Source organism: Mus pahari, chromosome 7 (genome assembly GCF_900095145.1).
Source record: "Mus pahari chromosome 7, PAHARI_EIJ_v1.1, whole genome shotgun sequence".
Lineage (NCBI taxonomy): Eukaryota > Metazoa > Chordata > Mammalia > Rodentia > Muridae > Mus > Mus pahari.
The window spans coordinates 28,507,085-28,531,955 of NC_034596.1; the positions used below are offsets into that span (position 1 = coordinate 28,507,085).

Here is a 24,871-nt window from a genome sequence, read left to right on the forward strand (position 1 = left end):
GATTTTGTCTCAAAATAATGTGGGATTAGTGCATGAGTTTTTAATGTATGTATGTATGTATGTATGTAATGTGATATATATGTGGTGTGTATGAACATGTGTATACATGTGTTTGTGTATTGTATATTTTTGTGTACATGTACAGTATGTGTTTCTATGTGTGTATATGAATATATGGTATGATTGTATGCATATGTGTAGTATGTATATATGTATTCAGGCTGTATATGTTATATATCTTTGTACTCATGTGATGTGTGTGTGTGTGTGAGTTTTTAAGTCAGGCTTATATTTAAGCTGTGGTCTGTGCTGAACTGGCTTTATCAACAGAGCTGCAAAGCAAATTTGGTTTTGAGGAGAAACCTTTGGGCAAATATTGCCTTATAGCAGTTTTAGCAAACAGAAAGTAGAGTGTATTGAAGTGTTGTGTAGCAACAAGTTCCTTTACATAGAAGTCGAAATAGAATCAAGCAAGAACATTGCATTCAGTTCACAGTTCTTATGTAAATTTTCCAATAAGGAAATACTGAGGTCACAGCTCAATAAGCAAAGTTCAGTAAGTTGAATAAAGACAGATGGCTAGATGATCATTAGGAATCATTAGGAATCTTTATTAAATCATGTGATCCTGAATCCCTTCCCAGGAACACAGCCATGAGATACTTATACAGAAACCATAGAGAAAAGTTTGCCTAGGCAGGGATAAACTGGGTTCTCCAGATATGCCACAGTGCAGCTCAGTTTTGAGTTCAGAACATCTTCATGCCACAGTAAGAAGTGAGGTCTCAGAGTAAGGATTATAAGCAAGCCAGAGTCAGAGCCCATGGATAGTTCTGGAACCCATGGGTTTATCCTTCCTGGTCACAGAATGGGTGACACATCATCCTGTCTGGGGTTACAGGATAGCCCTGTTCTATGACTCTGGACACTAGAGAAATACACAGACCTCTTTGTAATATAAATGACCTGGAGACTTGTCTTAGTCCATGTTCTATCAAGAGTCAGCATGACCACAGCAACTCCTATAAAAGAAAACATTTAATTGGGGTTTGGTTACTTTCAGAGGCTCAGTCATTATTATGGCATGGAGCTTGATGGCACCACGCAGACAGGATGCTAGAGCAGTTGCTGAGCATTCTATGTCTGGATCCACAGGCAGCAGGAAGAGAGGGACCGGGCCTGGCTCAGGCCTTTGAAACCTCAAAGCCCACCCCACCACGCAGTGACACACTACTTCCATCATGGCCAAACCTCCTAATCCTTCCCAAACAGTGCTACTTCATGATGTGGCATTCAAACATATGAGTTTAAGGGGGCCACCATTCTTATTCAAACTACCACAAGGCTGCATGCCTCCTTCAGCTGCTTTCTGCACACTGAAGACAGGGAACCCATTCTTTATTGGGTCTGAGGAAACTGAGGCTTGAGATAAACTAGAAGAGCTGGAACTCAAGTCATGGTGTCCGGTCAAGTTTCACATCTTCGTGGACCTGTGAGTCCAGAACAATACTGGAAGACCATGGGGTTGGAGACGACCCACAGGGAAAGGGTACACCCCAAGACGTGCTAGACAAGATGCATTTTGGAACTTACTTAGCTTATATTTGAACAGTGGTGCAGCTTCCAGTCATAGTGTCATATCTGAATGCCTTTGAACTTATCTTAGCAAATCTTTATGGACCATCATGTTTTCTGAAACTTTCATCCATTACTCTTCCTCCCACTGTCCTCCAATGGGCCTGTGAAGCTTTCACAATCTGCAGTCGTCATCTGACTTTGTCTTGGAATTCTTGATCATTCCCTCAGCTTCTCAAGGCTCTTTTGCATTCTTTTCCCATCCTTCATGGGAACCTTCTTCATCTGCAGGGTTTGTTTTTTTGTTTTTGTTTTGTTTTGTTTTGTTTTTTAACACAATGGTGCAGTAGCTTCTGAATGCTCCTACCACACAGGCTCACAAGGGGCTTCCCTTGCTCTCTGATTGAGCCCTCCATTTGCCTTTCCAGCAGGATCATACAATAGCAAGACACACCCAAGACCCCTTTGCTCCTCCTTTGTGTCCCACAGGGGATTCTGTGCCTCCCATGTAAGTACTTGGACATCATGAGGGGCAACTACTAACCTCCCAAAGCACAGGATTGCACGCGCTGAGCTTCACACACACGGTCTCAATGCCTGTGAAATTAGTTTACCTTAGTTGAAATGAGGAATTGAGGCTGGAGTGCAGATTTGCCATGCTGTCATCTCAGCATCTTCACTAGCCCTTTCCTCTTGTTCTTCTGAGAGGTGAAAGACCCAAGGCTGTGGTCAGAAGACTGGTGATACCTTCTACTGTTTCACTGCGCTTTGAAAAGTCCAGACAGCAATCCCAGAGGTCTCAATGCCTGTGGGTGTGTCTTCCCCACTATTAGGAGAAGCATCACCCCGCCCAAAGATAGGGATAAGGCAGCATCTGGAAGCACAGAGAGAAAGGCTTCTTCGAGGGTCACAGAACCAGAAGTTTACAACCTTCACGAGGGAGCTATAAAAACCACATGAAACTGCTGACAGAAGTTCCTCACATGCTACAGGGACAACCCTTCCCTTATCCAAGGGAGGTTAGACGAGCAACATTCTGGCCTGGAGATGACATTTTCCATCCAGATAGCTCCCAGGTGCTAGCCTCTAGCCTTCTCACCTTACCTGAGCTGGCTAAGGCCCACCCTACTCTGTCCCTCTACCCTAAGAAATCAGGTATTACAACAGCATATCTAGTTTTAAAAAAATGCCTACAATTCAGGAAAAGCCCCAGATGAGCCATTTTCAGTTTGAGGACCATGTAGCACTTCATTCCATGAAGCAGCAACCTCCGGATGAGAAGAACAACGGAGGAAAGCAGGAGCCCCAACTCAGACTTACGTCCCTCATAAGGCAGGAGACAGAGCAGTGGGCAAAATTCAACGACAACAGCAATCTAGAGACTTCTAGTTCTTTCTTTGGGATGGATTTGAACAGGGAAGTTCGTTGTCATGCCAAACAAAACTAGCTTGCTTAAAAAGTTGACTGTCGCCTGTCTGACCCTGATTTGCTTAGAGATGTGAATGAACATCAATGCAACATGTTGACATCTTCTACCAAAACCTTCTGTGGTTGTCACATATTTCAAATGTATACAGTTTCAAGTAAAAACATATAAATATCTAATGAGTCTCTGAGCCAAGAGTAGTGACTTGTGGGAAACACAGTCTCCGATTTGGAACTACTTAGTAATTTATAGCCTGATTCCAAATGTCAGCCAGGAATGTAGAGTTCCACAGATATTTATTGATCATATACTATATTCTAGAGGTCAAGAAACAGTGATAACCAAGAAAGTTCTATCCTAATCTATGAGGAAAGAGATAGGGAGATGCACAAACCTTGGAGGGACCTTGGGCAGCTTCAGGCAGAAGAGTGAGTTGGGTAGGGGATTGGTTTTCAGGATGAGGTAAGTTCTGCATCCCCCAAGCTAGGAATGGTGGCACACTGGTCATCTTCCCAGCACGAGCCCTTTGAGCATATATACAAATACATTCAACACAGAGTGGCCACATCATGATCTGATGCTTAGCACGCCTGAAATCTCGGGATCACAGTACTGACAAGATGGAGAGTAAGCGTGATACATTCAAGATCATCACAGGCTACAAACTAAATTGATGCAACATGAGTGTGTGTGTGTGTGTGTGTGTGTGTGTGTGTGTATCAAACAAAAGAAAAGCAAAAACAAAAAGAGTAGTGAGTCACTGGAAGTCCTTGACTGTGGCCTTGGGGGCTTTGGGGCTCAGCTGTAGGTAGAAACCCATCCTTCCCATTATACTGCTACACTCAGCAAATACTTGACTATCACAGGCTCTGTGCAAGGCCTTGAGTAGGTATTAAATACCCAAATGAATACAAGGTGTCTCACATATCTTTGGGACCAGCCTCTTAGAGGAGCTTTTGGTGGAGGGACAGGTGAGCAAGAGAAAGTCAAGGGCTTCTTCATAGATGTGATTTCCATGCAGAGGCCAAGTTCATGAGAAGGATGGCAGACTAACACACATGAGGCTGACAAGAAGGTGAAGGTCCAGGGAAGAAAGCCATCATGTGGCACTAAGCTAGAGGTGACAGAGGAATGAGTTGGGACAGTTGAGGCAGACTCACAAGCTGTGCATGGGCAAAGCCCACACAGTGTGTCCTAGCATGAGGTATTTAGATGTAGGGAGAGATCCTCAGAGGGTCCTAGCACATGAACGTTCCTTGAGAAAATCTCCTAAGCCTCTATGTCCAAAACCTTGAATGTAAACAAACATTTTCCGACTCCAGCATCCTTCTGCAGATACAACCAGAAGTCCATACTCGAATGAGGTGAACTGGCTCCCAGTACTGTGCTGCAGAACTCTTCACTGCATCAACAAGGGCCTGACTGCCCTTCATGTCACCTCACCATGTGTCCCCTTCCTCTCTTTGTTCCTTCCTCCCTTCCTCCCCACTGCTCCACATTCATCCACAGAATCACCACCACAATCTTTTCCAATTTGTCCTCGATGTCCCCATTTTTCAGGCAGGCCGTTCCTCATGTCCACAGCACCTAGATCACCCAAGGCTCTTAACCTCCTTGAGAGGGAACTGACAGATTGCACAAAGACATTGGGAGGACACAGGGCTGTGTCCAGGATGACCCTCTCATTACAGTTTTAATCCACCCCCAAATCTCAGGCTGTAGAGGCTCAGGTCACTGGTGAGGAAGTGTTATTCAAGTGTCAGTGCTCTGTGTCTCTGAAACCTGTCTCTCCTTCAGCCTTTCTGGGTGCCCAAGAGCAAAGAAGAGTGGCATCCGGATAGCACAGAGCAAAGAGGACAAGGAAGACCAGGAGCCAATCAGGTATGGGGGCCAGCAAGGTACACACCCACTGAACAGCCATGGGAAAAGGAGCTGGCAGGTTCTAGAAGGCATCTGCTGAGGTGATTAACCTAAACCAAAGTGCATCTGTGAACTAGCCTCGAAGTTACAGGTGTCCAGCCCCAAGTGATGTTTCAGTGACCCAAATCTCAAGAAACACTACTGTCCCGGGAGCTCTGGGACTGCACACATAACACCAAATTCCCTGCCAGCATGCAGCTTTATGAGACTAGCAAAAGTGCCTTTCCTCCCCTGAGGCATGCTTGGGAGGAAGCTGCCTAGCACCTTCCTCTGCCACCCAAAGGGCTGGTGGCTCTGCTTGCATTTCATTCTCACCTTCTAGTCCCCTGCTTTCCCTCCCTCCCAGGGTTCCAAGCCTCACATGGTAAACCTGGTGGGTCTGTATTAAAGTGATCTATACAAGTACTTTTAGAGCTAAGTTTTACCACAAATAAAAATCAATGAAGGCATAGGTCATTAAGATAAACTAAAATATATCACAATAAACAATAGCATGGATTCTGTGGAATCTAAATTTTGCTATTGAAAAAGAAATGTGGGTTTGCAATACAGCTTATTTGTTAGGGTGCTTGTCTAGCATGCATGAGGCTCAAAACTCAGCACAGCATAAATGAGAATGGGCGATGATGAAGATAGGAGAGTCAGAAGTTCTCAGTCATAATCAGCAATATAACTAGTTCTTCAAGCTAGCCTGGGCTACAAGAGACCCTGTCAAAAGCAAGCAAGCAAGCAAGCAAGCAAGCAAGCAAGCAAGCAAGCAAGCAAGCAAGCAAGCAAGAATGAAGGAAGGAAGGAAGGAAGGAAGGAAGGAAGGAAGGAAGGAAGGAAGGAAGGAAGGAAGGAGAGAGAAAAGGGGATGGGAGAGAAGGAGGGAGGGACAGAGGGAGGAGCAGGGGAGGGAGGAAGGAGGAGGGGAGTGAAGGGAGGGAGAGAGGGAGAGAAGGAGACAGGGAGGGAGGGAGGGGGAGAGGGAGGGGGACGGAGAAAATACAAGCAGACACTCAGCCCTGGGCAGCAGGGTCAGGAGGTCAGCCTTGGCCCTCTCTGAGGTGCACTGGGACACTTGGTTGGCTGAGTCTGGGCTCTTCCCATACAAGCAATGAGCAACACAATCCCAGATGGCGACCTAAAGCTCCTGGGCTTCCTGCACCTTCCACTTTGAGCCACCCATGCTTCTCCTGAGGTAGCAGTCTCATCTAACTGAAAGGTTACTTTGTGTCCCCAGAGAGAGAGCACAACCACAGAGGCACTTCCTAACCCTGAGAGAATGCTGCTTGATAAGAGAGAGAGCCTTTTGGTCAGCATAGAATAACTGAACACCTACACTGACCCATTGGCTTTGCACTTTACCACCAGAAATTCTGTCCAAAAGTGGCATTTTCTGCAGACACATGTATCTCACCAGAGTTCCTTGTGTGAGAGCCACCACATCTTCTAAATCAGGACATGAGAACTGCTGGTCTGTCCCTGGTGTCCATTTCTAAAAGGGTGAAATGCCACGTATCACCACTAGGGGGTGTGGTTCTAGGTCTTTTTGTTGTTCTGCTCCTCCTGCCACCTTAAATCACTGGTGTGTGCCACCACATATGGCTCTTCCTGTATCCTTCCTGTTCTCTTTTCTCCTGTCCAGGAGAGCATGGATGGTTTGGGTTTGGTTTGGTTTGGTTTTCCTTCATGTGGGGTAACTGTTACAGAGTCCACGATGCTCAAGATGGTAACAACAATGAAGTTTTGCCTCCTGTCTGTTATTCAGGTGTCCAGTACCTGGCTGTGACGGTCAGGGACACATCACTGGGAAGTATGCATCCCACCGAAGCGCTTCCGGGTGCCCCTTGGCGGCCAAGAGGCAGAAAGATGGGTACCTTAATGGCTCCCAGTTCTCCTGGAAGTCGGTCAAGACGGAGGGCATGTCCTGCCCTACCCCCGGGTGTGATGGGTCAGGACATGTCAGTGGCAGCTTCCTCACACACCGCAGGTGAGTCCCTTTGCACGTGGCCAGCACACTTTTAAGCTACAGTGGCTGACTCTCTCAACATCCATGATAAGAAAGCAAGACCAAAAATCTACCAAACTAACAAAATGTGGAGATCTGGGGAAAGATGTACAAAACTTCAAATTTAACTCAAAGCACAAGCCATTTAACTGTGTCTGTCTACTAGGACCATGGTTTGTTTTCCTTCTTCCCCTTCCCTCCCCCCTCCCTCCCTCCCTCCCTCCCTCTCTCTCTTCTTCCCTCCTTTCCTTCCTTCCCTTCCCCTTCCCCTTCCCCTTCCCCTTCCCCTTCCTTCCTTCCTTCCTTCCTTCCTTCCTTCCTTCCAAGTCAGGATTCACAGTAAAAAGCAGACTTTATCTTACATGTAGCCCAGGAACACATACATAGATAACTGTAGACTGAAATATGTCTTGCTTAGAATTCCAAAGTAACCCCCTCCTGGGAAAAGAGGTTGTTGCTTGTCACCAGCAGATATCAGGGCGATAACAGTGGCCTTGTACTAGGTCCCTGTCAGGTCCCCAGAGATTCTGTCAACCCCATCCATTTTTATTTGTTTAAGTAGAACCACGATTCAATTATTGCAAAAGAGGCCTGTTCTGTGATGTATCCTGGACCTTGGGAAAGCAGTGGGTCCAATGGTAGCCAGACCCACAGGAAAACCAGCAGGAGCCATTAACCTTGGTGCCTGAGCATCAGGAATCCACACTGCACAGTGTCAGTGGCTGCCCCTTGGGGAGGAGTCACAGTGGTCCCCTTGCTGATGCTCTGTGGTGAGTCTTGCCTGCAAGTATCACACACACACCTGGTTCTGTATAAAACTACCTCAAATAATAAGCAGGCATTGATATGCGGGCCAAAGAAATAATGCTTCCTTCAAGAGTATGTGACACAGAGCCTGAATATTTTGAAGTATTTTTTGTTATTGAACAAATTCCTGGACTGGAGAGATGACTCGGTGGATAAAAACACTTGCTGTGCAGGCATAAAGACCTGAGTTTGAATCACAACACCCATGCAACAAGTAAGGCCTGTTCCTGGGTGTGTGTGCATGTGGTGTATGTGTGTGTTCACGCGTATGCATGTGTGAGAGTGGTAACTCTGGCAATGAGGGGATTACTGGGGCCTGTTCATTGTCAGCCTAACCTTCCCTGAGCTCCAGGTCCAGAGAGAGACCCTGCCTCAAAGTAACAAGGTGGAGAGTAATGGAGTGGGACACCCAGGGTCCTCTGGCTCCTGTGTACTCCCACGTATGCACACCTTTCATAGTCACATACAACATACACATGCATATGCACATATACAGACAGGGGGCAGTAAAAAGTAAAAAGATAGCCTGCTCAGGTAGAAAAACTCAATGGCCCAATTACTTTGTAAAAAAATTAAAAGTCTTTGCCATACTATACTTAGCCAACTACCTTCCAGGGCTCCAAGGCTCATGGTCTTGCTTTTTCTCAGAATTGCTCTTATACAACAATATGTATGTGTGTACACATATGCATATCACCTACAACCAGGCCTGGGCAGCTAGTTCTCCTGTTTATACAAACAGGCTCTTGTGTAGACACAAGAAGACCCATCTGTTCATAGCATGCCTGGGGCCAGCAGATAGCGGGACAACACCCCTGCTTGTACCCAGCTGCCTTCCCTCTCCAGGGCTAGCCTCGCACCAGTTACCACCACCTGCCAACCTTAGATTCAAACACTGCAAAGAAGGCTGAGGACACTGCCTCCCCTCTTCAAACATGTGTGTGCATCTGTGTCTGGGGGAGTGTCAGCGACACTGCAGGACCCAGTCTCCAGCAGTGGTATGTTATTGTAGATATTTAGTTAACTCTCTTAGTTCTTAATATGACCCAGCCAGCCCCCCAGTAATGGAGACCGAGCCCTATAGATTTATTTAATCAGCTTTAGCACAATTACTGGGCAATTGTCGCTAGTCAGTATTTCTGTCTGCAAGAGTGGCTAATCCCCAGCTATGCTCCCCAGGTTACTTGCTGTGTGAGTGCTGGGCTGCCATTTTGCTCCTTCAGACTATTCTCAGGACATGCTTCTCTTGACCACCTGCTCATGGTCCATCTCCACGCATGGCAGCCTCTTCCTCTCTCTGTCTTTCTTCTCCTCCCCTTCTCCAGGTCCTTACTGGGGCCCCCCACCCTGGTAACCAAAACCCCATCCACCTCTGTTTGCTCCAGTAGTTGGCTATAGCCACTTTGATTTAACCAGAGAAGATTGGCAAGCAAAGTTTATACAACATCATTTGGTCTACATGAGAATGTGCTTGTTGGATAGCAACCAGATCTTGGGGGGCAGTATTTAGCATTTGAATACATAGCAGCACCAGACCAACCCCCAACAGTGGTATGTTTATGAACTTTGGACCGTGCCAAAATGCCCTCCACAAAGTTCCTCATCCCCTAACTTCAGCTAATAGTGACATAAAAAGGCCCTTATGTGAGTCATAGCACAGTTCTACCTTGGCAAAGACAACATTCCATACCTTGACTGAAGCTAAGCATCCTTGATTACAGACTGTCCAGGTTTCAGACAGGCCTAAGAAGAGGTGGGGCATTCTGTACGGCCCTGCCCCTAGAGGAGCTTCCCTCGTAGGTCTGTCCATTTTGCTTTTAGTAGCAAGTCTGAGGCATGGCTGGGTGGGTGGGGTTAACCGCATCACTAAGGCTGTAGTTCACTTCTCACAGTAAAATCTAGACTGTGCCTGCTGCTCACAGAGTGCCTTCGAGGCTCCTGAGGGAAGGGGGAGCTCTGGGGCTCAGGCACCATGGAGATGAGAAGCATCCGGGGAAACAGCCTACCCACTTCTCCCCGGAGACACGGCAAGTGTCTGCTGTGGGGCCAACTCGTGCCTGCTCACCGCCTCTTCTGAGTCTCCCCCTCCAAGGTGCATGTCCCTTGGGAACTCCATGGGGCTCAGCATCTTCTTGTCCCTTCCCACGGTGCTTCTCTCAGCTTGTTACTGATGGGGATGGAGCTGTGGTGTGGAGAAGAAGCACACCATGGCCGTGCTGTGTACACCGTGCAAGGTGTTTGTTCTTGCAAGGTGCAAGGTGCTCCGTGATGTGCTCACTTTCACCATTGCTCTTTTCCACGGGGGTTTCCTCACGGGTTCATTTGTGGTCAGAACATCTGACTGTTGCAGCTAAATGACACTGGCAGGGCCAAGGGGTCCATCTATGTCCTGAGAACCAGTCTAGCCTGCTGGCCACGTGATTCCTGGGGCCTCTGAATGGTTGTGAATTTAGGATGGTCGTTGTCAAAGCCACTAATGTGAGCTTCTCAGTTCTTTCTAAAAGTGAAGACTATGCTTAGAGACAATGGGAAAAACCCCGAAAGGAAGTTAGGAAATAATACTGCAATGTCAGTATTATCAAATATCGATGAAGAAAACCATGGCTTTATAGAGGAGGAAGTGCAGATAGTACAGGCAGAAAAATGACTTTCACTGCCCCTGGTAAGCTTAGAGCCCGGCCCTAGCAGGCCCAGCCAGACCACCGTGCGGTGCAGTATACACATAAAGTAACCTCCACCAAACAAGCATTCGGAAGTTCACCAGGGCCAAGCGCTGTGCAGGGCACAGCAGTAAGACATGGCCTCAAGGAGTCACCTCAGAGACACCCATGAAGGTCCCAGACTCAGGGCAGATAGAGTGGGACACATGCAGAGAAAAGGCAGGGCACAGTTCAGCTTGAAGTGGGGAGCCTGAGTGGAGACTGTGGAAGCTCCCTGGAAAACCAGGCATTTGAGAACTCTGTCCACCAGGAAAGCAGCCCCCCTCCCCCTTCCCTCCCTCCCTCCCTCCCTCCCATCTTCCCTTTCTCTCCCGAACAGCAAATGGCGCATCAGCCACTTACTTCACACAGGGACATGAGAGGAGATGCTTCAACAGCAGAGCCAAAGGAGTTCAGGTGTGGCCTACAGAGCTGGCTCTCCAGATGTGCTCTCTGGAGAAGAGAAGATTAGACTAAGAGGAGTGGAGCTGTGCAGCAGCGGGGCAACCCAAGCCCCAAAGAGAAAGATCTCATCCCCAGTGAATGTGTGAGCCAGGGTGAATGCAGAGGATGGGAGAGGTTGCAGTAGGAAGGATAAAATATGCTGAGGGCTTTAGATGAAGCCATAGAAGCCATAGAGGACTAGCAGAGGGATAGACGGCAGAGGAGGAATTGGGGAATGTTGAGGAAGAGGCGATGGGGCCCAGCCACAGCAGAACTAGGAAGACACGGAGCATAGGATACCGAAATGAACTAAGCTTTAAAGTTGGGCATATTGGTAAGCACTGGCAATTGTAACAAAATGTTAAAGGACGAAAACCATTCTCTAAGCAATGGAGTCGAAGCCTGAAATTGAAACTGAGCCATTGCCTTGGGGGCTGCTGGTGAGAGCCATTTCCTGGATTGCATTGTCTTCACAGGGTAGAAAGAGAATCTTAAGTCCTCTTTTTATAACACTAATCTTATCAGGTCAGGACCCACCACCTCACCTCATTTAGCCTTAATGGCCTCATTAAAGAGTCTGTATCCTAATATAGCCCCCATGGAATAGGTTCATGGATGTGGACTTTGTGAGATGGGGAGGCTGCGGATGTAGTTCAGTTGGTGCCTCTTTGACTACATAAACTGGGCATGGTGGTAAGCTTCTTTAATCCAAGTAAGAGAGAGAGGATCAGAAGTTCAGAAGTTCAAGGTTATCCTCAGCTGTATATCAAACTCAAAACCAGCCTAGGATACATGAGACCCTGTCTCAAAAATCAGAAACCAAAGTGATGCAAACTGAGATAGAGAGATGGATAAGCCACTGGAAGTACATACTGCTCTTGCAGAGAACTAAGTTCAGTTCCCAGCAAGCACATCGGGTGAGTCCAGCTCTAGGAGGCTCAGTATCCTCTTCTGGACTCTGTAGAGACCTGAAGTCTATAGGCAATGCAATCCAGGAAATGGTTCTTACCAGCAGCCCCCAAAGCAATGGCTCAATTTCAGTTTCAATACACACACACACACACACACACACACACACACACACACACACACTTAAAACTAAAACTAAAACTAAATCTTAATTAAAAGTGTGAACTTTGTGGCACACAAACTGAGACTATAAGAGAGGGAAGCTATGGCAGCCTCATCTTAAATGTGTTGTCTTGTGATTTTCTGTCACTTGAGAGTGGAAATGTCCACTGGATAGCTAGAAGTAGGGTAAGAGAGAGATCTCTAGTGAGATCAGTATCTGGTCACACTGTGGTTTATACAGTCTGTGGTTTATAAGGTGCAGAAGTGGCATGGAAGAATGGTTCTCAGGACGGCTCTGGAAAACATCTCCTGGCCAGTGGGCTCCCGAGGTCAAGGGCAAAATACCAAGATCACATCGGCACTGAGACCAGCAGGGCCACCAAAAGAGACTAACATGACAGAGGGCACATGGCTGAGAGAGCCTCAAAGCAGAGTATTAAATGATAGTTAAACTCTCAAACTGAAGGAGTTTCAGCGTGCGTAGTCCTATTACTCTATGAAGGGTTGGGGGTCAAGACAAGACTGGGAAAGGTTTGGCCATTAACAGGGTCAAGGTAGGACAGTGGACATTTCTTAAGTCCAGATCAAAGGGAGGGGAGAAAGTGAAAGGACGAGGGACATTTGTGAGAAGAGGAGATGGGAGAGGGAGAGGGAAGGAGTGGGGGCAGGGAGGTAGGAAGGGCAGGAGAGGTGGGGGGAGGAATAGTGAGGACATGACCCAGGGATCAAGTGAAGCACAATCTTGGTGGAGGTCAGGAAGCCAAAACTGAGGAGCAGGGAGCAGTGTGAGCATCCGTGGGGGCAGCCTCGGTAGGAAAACCTCTCACTAGGGAATGTGGGCGGGGGGGGAGGAGGGGAAATGAGAGTTCCTAATATCTGGGTGTATAGTGGCTCACTTCTACCTCCTTCACGTCGTCAGCATCTCTTGGTGCTGTATAGAGCTTTCACATATCAAGGAGGGGATCTATGAGGGAAGGACTCAGGTATTTTAAGACAGGACACTGCTCCCTCTCACCATGCAGAGCTGGGGATCTGTGATGTATAGTAGCCAGGTGAGCGTCATGTGATGTGTGCAAGAGAATGGGAGGGAGGAGACATGTGCACGAAGGACCTCTGCCAGGTCTGAACAGGCTGGAGAGCCTCCATCCTCTGGGAAAGCGTCCCTGGATCTGGGCAGGAGCAGGAACAGCCAGGGACATGCACACAGCAGCCTATACCTGCAGGGGAAGGATGCAGAAATAGAGGAGGGGCCAGGTAGGCTTCATAACACCTGGAACCTACTTTCCACGTGTGAATACAGGCAGTGTCTCCATCCCAGGAGTCAACTACCTCAGGTGGTCTGTGTTCATCCCAGGATTCAACCAACAGCAGGTCACCTCTGTTCTGAGTGTGGATACAATTTTCTCGTCATTCTTCTCAAAGCAGCATAATATAATACCAGATTTCGCAGCAGATACATTGTTGTTTTTGTTTGTTTGTTTTGTTTTTATTTCTTATTATGTGTATGTCTGTGTGTGTGTATGTTATGTTCTCTGTGCATGTATGAATGCAGAAGTCTATAGGGTCCAGACATCAGAGTCTTTGGACCTGGAGTTTCAGGTGGCTGTGAGCATCACAGTATAGGTACTGAGGACTGAGCTCAGGTTGTCTGCAAGCATAGACACCCTCTCTGAAACAGCTGCATTGTCCTGAGTAATAGAAATGACCTAGAGGGTTAAGGTGAAAGGCATAGCTCTATGGTAGAAAGCTGGCCGTATGCTCAAGGCCCAAGGTTCAGTTCTCAGCACCATAGAAAAAGAAGTGGGAAGGAGGCTGGAATGCCACATGCGAATATTCCAGCATTTGATAAAAAAGAAGCTGAGTATTGTGAGTCCGTGTCTGATTGGATCTTTGAAAACAGTGTCCCCACTGAAGGATAAGTGTCTTCAAAATAAGTGTCCTTATTTAATGTCATCTCAATCTAATTCCACAAGGAAACTCAGGCGGTCTCCAAAATTAAAGTTTAGATTGACACTCTAAAGCCAAGTATTTTTGAAAGTAGGACTGATGTTTTCTTTGGAGCAGTTGCTCAGCTCTCCCTGGCCTTGGACTAGGCACTAAGTCCTCTGCAGTCTTTCTAGAGTGTTTGTGTAGCTTTCCCAGAACTGTGGCAAAGCAGGCTCTCACTGAGACATTTACTTCTCTCTCCAAATGGCAGACTAGAAGGCGACAGGAGAGCAAGTTTCAGGTGTCTTCGGTGCTTCCAAGGGTTGTTGCATCCATAGTAGAGAGGGCTGAGGCAAAGCGGTTTGGGTTATACTATTTATGGTGGCAGTGGTTTTGGTTGTGTGGCATCTGTAGTGTTGTGCTGCTTGTAGCAGTGGTTGTGGTACTCATTCCAGTGGCAATGGTCATGGTTGTGGTGGCTGTTGCAAAGTAGGGATTATTCTGGCTATGGTCGTGGTAGGTGGAGAAGTTGTGGTTATGATGGGTTTTGCCTTATTGTGGTTATTACAGGGCCTGGGGTTGACGTCATTGTGGTGACTATCATTGTGGGAGCTGTGGGTTTGGTTGTCAGGGGTTGTGCGTTTGTGATGGTAGGGACTGTGGGGATGGTTGTTGGAGCAGTGGTTGTTGCATAGTTATCACAGTAGCCATTATGATAGCTGTGATACAGTGGTGGTGGCTGTAATGTTTATTGCTGTGGCAGTTGTAACTGTGATACAGTGGTGGTGGTAGTGCTGTTAGTCACCTAAGCAATCACTGCTGCTACCATAGCTACCATCAATTCAAACAGCGTCCTCATCCCCACAACCACCAGAACCGTACTCCCTGACGCCTGCCATTTATGTCCGTACCCGAGCAGTCTCTGCAACCGGGGAACTCTCATCGGGTCAATGCCACTGGAGCAAAAGTAGCTTGTCTGTCTAGACAGGAGAAGAAACTGGGAGCAGGGGAACACTTCGCAAGAAACCAGATGTGTTGCCAGATGGGACTGCACTGATCTCCAAAGGCCACCCAGTGGACCAGTGTGCACTGGGAAGTTTCCTTCCATGGCTAGAGTGGAAATATCAGAAACTTTGAAGGCAGCCCTTTCTAGCCCTAAGGGCTCTGTCACTCCCCCAAGCTTTGTCCACATAAGTCCTTCTCTTCCTGTATTGTTGTCTGATATGGGAAAAGTTGTATTAAGGGTCACACTAACTTGATCTCATCCTTAGAGACCCTATTGTTGAAAACAATTCTCACCACTTGGAATCTCAGGTCCTTCTACTTGGAGATCTAGCAATCTAAATACTAAGCCTATCTGAGCCTGACCAGGGAAAGAGAGAAGCAAAGGGGGCTGCTCTTGCTGCCTGTGAGAGTCATGGTTAGGGGCAGCCTGGGAGGACCCAGATGAAGACCTGGCCAGAGACAAGCTCTTGTTCTGCAGGTACAAACACTTGGAGCTGCTCTCGGGGCCGTTGGGTCTTGTCGCTGTGCCCTCTGACAGTTTGAACATCCCTCTGTGGTCAGCAACCAGCCTGCCTTGGATAGAGAGACTCTCTGAGGTCACTGAACCCCCTGAACCCATGCAGGGTCATACTTAGGCCAAGGTGTTCAGGAAGTGCCCGACTAAGTACATGAGTCACTCTCCCTTAAAAGGGACCAGCTCTGTCAGTCAAGATGGAGATACACAAGCACTTGGACCAGTATAGGAAGTTACAGGTACACATTGCCCAGCAGAAAGTTTTATGTATCACCTCTATTGAGAATCCTGGTGACACTCCAAAGACTGATACACACTTGTTCTCACTGGATCTCATGATACCACTAACATGGCTGATTCTCATAGTTAACCTGCAAAACACGGTGAAGAAAGAGAACACGTCCCACCCACGGACACTGGCACATGCAAGGAAGAGACAAGTTCAGGCTCAGCCTCCTGTTGAGCAGCTGAGCCAGGGATGTGGAAATAAGAAATGGAAGAACAAGGAAAACAAGAACACATGCTGACATTCTCCCACACCCACATGCCTCGGAGGGTGTTGAGGTAAAGGCCAGCTGAAACTCTACCAGGGCAGGTGGGCTCTTGAAGGCTGTGCCACGTGCCTCCTGCACCCTGGTACAACTTGAGCAGAAAACTTTGGGAACAAGTGCTCTGTAAGCTGCAAACAGGCAAATTTCTACAGAAAGCGGGTCTGAGAGTTACAGTGGAGAGGCCCTACCTCCTTCTTGGCCTCAGATTCCAGCTGACCACTCCTATGAATCTGCAGTCTGCCAAGTCCAGTTCTCAGGAAAAGGAGCCTGGCTCCCCACTAGAGCCAGCATCGAGGCAAGAAATGCTGATGGTCACTGGCACCTATGAGAGGTAACCAGAGCCAAGAACCACAGCCAGTTAAGGAAAGTGCTGCAGTTCTTGACAGAAGCTGAAGCAAACCAACCCAGAAAGGAGAGGGGAATAGAAAACAAACAAACCAACCACACAAAACCCAGAAATACCATGGAAGCAAAAGAAATCTTGTTAAACTTATCATTTGTCATCAGGCAGTGAAGATGGAAAGGGTATTAAAGTCTATTATATTTATAACCCAAGGGGACAGAGGGTGGATTTATCTCTAAAACCTAAGTACAAAGGAAGGATTATGTGTAAAGTTAAGATGCCAAATTGAAGGCATAAATTGTAAAGAGATAACAAAATGACATAACTATATTTCAGAAGAATGAATGGTTCCAGAGCGTTAGTAACAAAACACTAAAGAGTTCCTGGGGAAGGGACTAAAAAATAAAATAAAATAGATAAAATAAAAACAGAGATCTGAGAAAATAAAGAAAGAATATTACCAAAGAACTCAGGAAAGAAAAGTTCACAGGGTGGAGATCCTGAGTATGCCAGAAGAAGACCTTGTTGAGCAATCAGGGAGTGGAGCGATCCCCCTGTCATGCTTTCTCCGGGAAATCCTGTAGGAGTTATGGCTAGGACCCTGGCAAGAGAGGGGTTTCTGTGCCTGTGATGGGAAGCTTGGTACAGCCATCCAGGTGACTGACCCTGCAGCCTCAGGCTAAGGTCTCTCCCTGGGAACCTGTCTTTTCTCAGTCTGCCAGCAAACTTGTCCCTCACCTCTGTTGAAATCAACAGAGGTAGATATTGGTCACTCTAGATATCCTCCAACAACACATAGTATTAGATTAAACAGTAAACAGTTGGGAATTGCAACCTTTCCGTGTTGACACATAGAAGTATCACAAACAAAAATCCAGGAAGAGGGGAGGGCGGAGGGGAGGGGAGGAGAGGAGAGGAGAGGAGGGCCTGGGAAATTAGAAACAGTGGCGTGTCTACTTCTCAAGCCTCGGGGTGGCATTCTCTTCTGTACCCACTGAATGACCCCAGCCCTGCTGTCCCCCAGCCTGCTCCCCTACACCAGCAGCCACTGCTCTCTAGGCCTCTTCCATAGCTCTTCCAGGTGCTCTCCATGATAGTAGCAGCAATACAAGCATCAGAGCACTGTCCTTAACTCCAGTGCCCTCAGCGGATACGTCATATCTCCAGCCATCAGCCTCTGCCTGTCTCTGCAGCTACATCTGTCACTCTGGCCATACCCAAACTCAAGACTACCCAGTTCCACCTCCTCCATACCTGCCCTCACTCAGCAACTAAATATTCAAAGGCAAATAGCTGCCAGATTTTCTCTCTGTGTCTAGACAAAAGTGTTAGATCCCAAGTGAGGGAGACAGTGGCCAGCCAAGTCTGGGCTCTAGATCTTCTAGGAACCCTGCCAAAATCATCTGTCACTCATGGAGCATGCGGACAACTACAGAGGACAGAGGATTCAAGCTGGTGCTCGGCACATGCTGTAGCACAGCATCTTGGAGGGGCTGTCAGCCACTACCCCTGCTCTCTGTAGGACCTCCTTTTGTCCAGAGACTGCTGCTCCACTCAGAACCACTCCACGGTCTGCTACTGCCAGGTGAATAGATGGGGATGTGAAACTCAACAACCATACCAGACTTTTTTCTTAAGACTGGGCCTCTCTGTAGTTCAGGCTGATCTTGAATTGGATGGAGATCTGCCTGCTTCATATGTGACTATACCCAACTCCTAGCAAGGTTCTAGACACTCTTCTAGTGTTTCTGTGATCACTGCTGCTCAGTAATTCCACCAGTGACCTCTTAGGTGAGCACCAGTCTCTTTAGTGTCCCCAAGTTTTGGGAAGAGTATTTGTTTATGAGACTGAGGATGCTGACAGGGTTTCCATAGACTGAAAAGGCTAAGCCACTTAGGGAGTAAGAACCTGCATCTGGGTGATTGATCACATAGCAGATCCCAAGTACATAACATGCAAAATGGTAAAGGCTCGTAGAAGAGAGATATCTCACACAGACAGTGGATTCTGGCCCCCATCTTTGGAAACTTCCAGAAGTCTGAATCTAGAAGAAGCTGGTTTTGCTGAGCAGACCCTCTTCTTGCATGTTTCCCTGGGCTCTGTTCCAGATTACATGTTTGCTCCTCATGATCATGTCCTGCTCACTTTCATCACACACACACACCCTTGGAAGTTTAGCTATCTATATGCAGCTGAAGGTTCTCCAGGAAACTAATGTCCTGATAAAAACTGGGGACCTTCCCTCCTCCTTGTGTAGCCACTGAAATCCTTGCTGTGTCCTTAAGTGATGTCTGGCACCAGATGTTTGGGACCGTGGGCAAGGAGGAATGGGGGAAATGGGCATTGAGTATGGGTTCCCCAGAATTTCTCAATACTGAGACTACAAACCAAAGCCCAGAAACCACCTGTCTTTATTAGAAAGAGCTTCCACAACAGACTGAGCTCCTTTGCTTGGAACTTACCTTCTGTGGCATGGAGGCTGGCTAAATGTTCCTTCCCTGAAGCTGATGGGTATATGTCACTCACTATCTCAGGGTCAGTCTGGCCCACTGCTAGGCAAAGAGGAGACTGAGCAAGTAACCAGCAGATGGCAGTATGTCTTCAAGGAATCAGACACTACCCAGAGGTCTGAGCTAAGGAGATGAGGGCTCAATTCCAAGTTTGACCCATAAGGAGATGCACTCATGGGTTTGGAATGGCAGGAACTGAATGAGCTATTTGAGCAGGATGCAGCATTCTTTGGGTCTGCTATTTCCTGATACAGTTGCCCAAACTCCCACCCAGGCCTCTCCTCCTTAAGGAGCACTGTTATTTACCCTTCCCGTCAGGTAGATTTATTCACTGAAGACAGAGAAGCAACATAAAATTGTTATTTCTATGACTTCAGCTCAGTTCAATGTGAGATGGCAATTTTTATTTCCCTTTTATTTCTCCTTACAAGTGTAAGAAGGAAGAGTTTTTGAATTCTGGACAGTGAATACCTGAGAACTAGACTGAGGCCATGTGGCCCAGAATGCATCTGGCTTTCTCCTAAGAACTGCAAAGAGTTAAGAAGTCTGGAGCTCTACTTCAGGGGTCCTTGAACCAGTGGCTGATAGACAGAGCCACTGGGCAGCACTTAATATCTGTTGTGATGAAGCAATGTAGGTCAGACCCGTGAACTCACTAGAAAGGGGTTCTATAGTCCTTACTGGAGAGAAAGCAGGTGAAACTAGAGACCTCACGAGTGGAACCCAGATCAGGCATCGTGAAAGTGCAGTCTTGAGGGAGAAATTTCATCTGGTGTCATGTTTCCCCATCATTGACTACATGCAGTTTTACCAAAGCACTTCTGCCAAAGCACTCTTGACATCCCTGGTGTGGTGTGCTCTTGGTCCAGAAAGAGCCTGGGATGCACAGGTATGATGTCTGGGCACGTGATTCCTGAGCTGCAGGGATTCTTGAGTTGTGAGACTGGGTGGAGACTGTGCCGGAAGCGTCCTGAAGCACATGCTTCTATTTAATAAATAATTAGGTGAGATAAGTTGGGTGGTCAATACATAATGCTGGAGCAGAAATATAAGACCTGAGAGTATCATGGGTAAATGTAGAAATGCAGAGAGGAGACACCAGTGTGCAGACCTTAAGCTGACAGTGTGGATACTTAGGAACCACTGGTCTTGAGCTGAAGAAATGACCTGGGGTCCCAGAACCATTGCACAGGATGTGTACTGTTTGTTGGATTCAGCCCAAGTAAATGCCCTGCAGTTCCATTAAGGGACAGACGGACACATGGGCCCCAGGGATGGTGACTGTGAAAAACAACATGTAGCTTAGGATCCTTCCTGAGGCAACAGCCTGGGTACAATGTGAGAAGGGAGGCAGGCCTCTGGAACCCAGTCCTCCACATTCTGAAGCTCTCTGCCCAACTTCCTGACCTCTGAAAATCTGCCGCAAGAATGGCCAGAGGCTTTCCTGGGAAAAGAGTAACGGCCATAATTTGGGAGATGCATTCTCTGTGGGGCTGGACCAGGCCTGAGGCTGGAGCAAAGTGGTGTTCTGGGAAGCCCAGGCCTGGGAATGTGTGCAGGAGGCTCAACTAGCTCCCCATGCCCACAGTCATACCCAACTTGCCCTGGAAACGGGGATGGGTCCAGGTATACCCTCTTTGGAAAACAGCAGCCCAGAAGCTCTCATTTCAGTTACCTGACTAGCACAGACAACTGAGCAATGTGCAGAAGTTCCTGCAGTCATTACACATGATACCCAGTCCTAACCTGACCTTAACTCTCCTTTCACAAGTGAACTAGTCCAGATCTATACAGCACATGCCCCTTACTGGATCCTAGCTGACATCTAACAAAGATCCTACAGACCTCACTGTGGCAGAGGACTCTTGTCCCTGGGATGTTATGCAAATTACATTGGCACATCCCAAGCATTACATGTATGTTGTGGGCAAAGCTGTAAACAGCACCCTACCCCAGCAATTCTCGTCATGTCTGAGCTCAGCATGATTATATACAGAAATGATGCTGATAATGTAAATTTGAGCAAGAAGCTACTACAGAGGCTGGCTGTAGGAGACTTCTGTGGTTTTTAGAATGAGATCCTTAACCTATGCAAAGAAAATCTGACCATAAAGCAGTTTGTGGCATCCCATGACAGTAGCCTTACCATCTCATGTTTGCACAAGTACACAGTGGTACACTTGCTTGTACAGATCACCTTTGTTGCATTTATCAAAGCATACAAAGGGGCTATGGGAATAGGACTATGTCTGTTCCACGTGAAGCAGCAGCAGCAGGTAAGACTGTGTGGAGGTGGGTTTTCAGGAGCAAAACGTGCCAAAAGCAGTCTCCTGCCTTCATGTCTCCTGGTAGCTGCAGGTAGACTCCCAAGAGGGAGAACTCTGGGCAGTGGACTTAGCCTGGGTTATATCCAGGGGAGAGAAGTGTGCTTTGTTTTGTTTCCCGAGAGGTCTCATATAGCCACAGACAGCCTTGAACTCTTTTTGTAACTGAAACTTTTCTTGAATTCCATATTCTTCTGCAACTACCTCCCAAGGGCTAGGGTCATAGGCATGTGCCAATGTACCCATGCCCACATGAGAAAGTTTTACTCCGGGGGGGGGGGGGTCAAGGCTGTGAAGGTGAAAACTTGGTCACACGTGGGTAAATTGGGGGTGCAGAGAAAGGGGAATGCTAGCATTCAGCTTGCTTCCTCCTTTTAAAACCCTTTTTAATTAGTCTAGAGTCCTGGTGTATAGAATCGTATTACCCACATTTGGAATAGCTCTTCCCCCCTCAATAAAAACTCTTAGGGAATAACCTCAAAGACACAGCCAGAAGTGTAACTTCGAGGCAGTTCCAAAGCTAGCAATGGCGATGATGCAGAAGCACATTACATTTTATCAGGGGCCATCTGAAAACCTGGCTGAGTAACAGGTCTGCATTCAGAAATATTGGTGACATTATTGTAGTTGACGTTATACCTGCCTCCATCCCAAACAGTTGGTATGAGGATGAGGTGAAGGGGGTCATGCTGGCTAAAGCTCGGTAGAACATTCTTACTCTTCTTTGTTCTGATCAGGTTGAACCTAGTTGTTGTGTAAGTTTGATGCTATTCACAGGAAGCAAGCTTTTAAGGAATATAATCACTCCATAAAAGCTGCCAATAGCTCTGTGAGTTACACCATGAAGAGCATGTGTTCTCTTGTCTCATATACCTGTTCTGGAGACCTCATTCTAGAGGCCACACTAAGTACACCCCCATGACCAGCCCATGAGCATGCTTATATACATATAGACCATGTTGCCCTTTTATGTATGTGCTGGCACACAGCACCATGGATCTGTATTTCTTAACCTACCAATTGAACTGATAAACACTCTGAGATACCTCACCTGTCACTGCAGAACTTAGGCTCTCTAAAAGCCCATGGCTAACAGCCATCTCTTATCAACAGCTTATCGGGATGTCCAAGAGCCACATCAGCGATGAAGAAAGCAAAGCTGTCTGGAGAACAGATGTTGACTATCAAGCAGCGAGCCAGCAATGGTAACTACACCCTGGAGTCCCCAGCACTCCTATTGGTCAGAGACCAGCATTGGTAACAACATCCTGGGTCATTCCTGCTGGTTAGAGAGGTGGGATGTCACTGTATGCCAGTTCTGTATCAGTGGCTTTGCCCACTGTTTTGAGATCACAGTAGCAGAGTTCATTAGGCCCCACCCACACCCTATGTCCCATGTCCCAGGATCTCTAGCACTGGGTCAACTTACTCACCAACAACCAAGGCACTCTCTTTCTTCCTCTCTCTTTGGTCCCCCACTCCTAAGCCTATAATCTAGGAGCAGCTTTAGGACAAGAAGCAAGAATAGCAGCCTCCTTCCTGCCTGCTCCTGTCTCAGCATGTTCAATAATGGGGTGTCTTGGATTGATCTTCAAAGTTTGTCCAGTTCAAGAGTAGAGCCCCTATTGCTGGTGATTGGCTACTATGTATATACAAAGTTTACCAAGGAAAATAAGAGGTCCTGGGAGGATTTTGTAAGTAACAGCTAGCCATATTAGCCCACAGTGGCACACTCCACAGTCTATTCTCACGACTCTTAGATCCCATATCCATAGTTTAGCCCGTAGCTAAAATTCATTTGCAAACACAAGAGTCAATGCTATGACACCTTTGGAGTTGTATATAGCCAAGTGCAGAGAGAAGCAGTAGCTAAATGCAGTGGTGGTCCCAGCCAAGATGAAGGGATGCTGTGCCCTATCGTCTTAGGTCTCAGACTGTAAATGAGTTTCTTTTCGGAGTATAGCTGCATGCTTTCTTTGTGTATCTGCTTGTGATTTTCTGGTAGGAACAGGTTCTCTGGCATAGAGGTAAAGCACTGTCTAGTGTCTCTGAGAACATGAAACCATGATGTTCCTTGCAGAAGACAGGATTCTATGGAGATGCCTCCTTCAGGGAACATTAAGGTACTTCAGGATGTGGGTTTGGTTTTGGCCCATGGACAAAGGAGTCTTTGTTCAAGAACACCTAGAACAGGCTGGGAGATAGCTCACTGGGTCAAGTCACTGCTCTTCAAGCATGAGGACCTATATTTGGATCCCCAGGACCAACTGGAGAAAAGCCAGTGTTGGCAGCATGACCCTGTAACACTAGAGCTGTGGGTTGAAGAAGAAACACATAAAACATGTCCGTTATTGAGGAGCTGACCAAAACCAGATGTCAGAGGCCGGCAGCACCTCCTATGTCCTCAATACCCATGGCTCAGCACACACCCAAGCTGGTTCCAGTAACCAGCAAGCAGAATCTGTGAGTAAGACTAGTGAAGTGGTATGGGCATCCCTACCAAGAAGTTCTGCCTCTACTCTCAACACACAAACCCAGAGTCACCCTGAACCAGAAAGGTAGAATCCCAGGTCTCCTTTGCATAACACATCCTAAATCAGAGCTCTGGGTGCACTTCACATGTAGAGGCCATGCTGAGAGGTCCTCACATCAAACTGCTACATTGACAATGGCATGTAAGGTTAGATCCCAGACCTTAAGCTATAACTGGTTAGTAGCCTTCTCCTTTAACCCCAGCTGAAGGCCAAATGCAGTATGCACATATATGAACTCTAGTCATGCCTTTCTATCTGTCATATTATTTAGTATCCTTAAGGTAGTATAGTGCTTAGAGAAGCCTTTTCTCTGCCAGGAACAGATATAATTCCTAACGTGGTCTATCAGTCTCCAGAGATATACCCATATATATGATGCAAGCTTAGAGACTTGAGGTCCCATGACCCAGTGTCTAAGGGATAAGGAGATCAACTAGAGTCTCCGTTTCCCAGAAGGCCTTAGACCCATCTGCATGCTCTTTCCTTAGAGCCTTAAACAGTCAGCATAAAGAGCTTGCTTTGAGACACGTGCAGGCAATCCCCACCACCGTCTTGCCTATTAAGCCAAGTTTCTTGACATAAAGAAGGTAGGCACTGACCTCAACGCAGGGAGCAGGCACTGACAAGGTACTTAGCATTGCATCTTACAGACCACCTGTGGGGCCAAGGCAAGCACCTCTTAGGCTGCTCTCCATCTGTGCCCACTGTATGCTCTTTAGTGCAGGAGGTAGCCTGGAGGCAAAGGTCAGTTCAATGGAGGAGAGAATGAAGATGCTCCAGGGACAAACACACATGGCCCAGAGGAAGGACAGCTCACACTGGACAGCCTGTCAAGAGAGAGTGGGCAGCCAGCTCTCAGCTTCAATCTTCCATCCCTCAATCCCTGACTTTATTACCCTCTTATTATGGCACAACAGCTTTGTTTTTGTTTTCTACCCACTAAAAGCAACTCCTAAGGCTCAACCACCACAGACCTGTCTCTTTCTCTTCTCTGCTAGAACTTTTGGCCCAATGCCACCTGTCTTCAGCCAGGCTTCATAGTATTTTAGGGCATCTCTGGCCTCCATCTGGGCCCATCAGTCTGCAAAGCTTAAAAACAGATTCTGCAGCCGGGCCTGGTGGCGCAGGCCTTTAGTCCCAGCACTCGGGAGGCAGAGGCAGGCGGATTTCTGAGTTCGAGGCCAGCCTGGTCTACCAAGTGAGTACCAGGACAGCCAGAGCTATACAG

General features: G+C 47.3%; 1 protein-coding gene across 12 annotated transcripts in view; it reads left to right on the forward strand.

The window, feature by feature from the left end:
- The window catches only part of Myt1l (myelin transcription factor 1 like), a 402,403-nt gene that overhangs the window by 367,934 nt on the left and 9,598 nt on the right, over positions 1-24,871 (forward strand). For all 12 annotated transcript variants that reach the window (XM_029541111.1, XM_029541118.1, XM_021202071.2 and 9 more), the window contains 3 exons: positions 4,799-4,882; positions 6,675-6,896; positions 22,223-22,314. In XM_029541111.1, the coding sequence (XP_029396971.1) occupies positions 4,799-4,882; positions 6,675-6,896; positions 22,223-22,314 (398 nt within the window). The remainder of the gene's footprint in view (positions 1-4,798; positions 4,883-6,674; positions 6,897-22,222; positions 22,315-24,871) is intronic.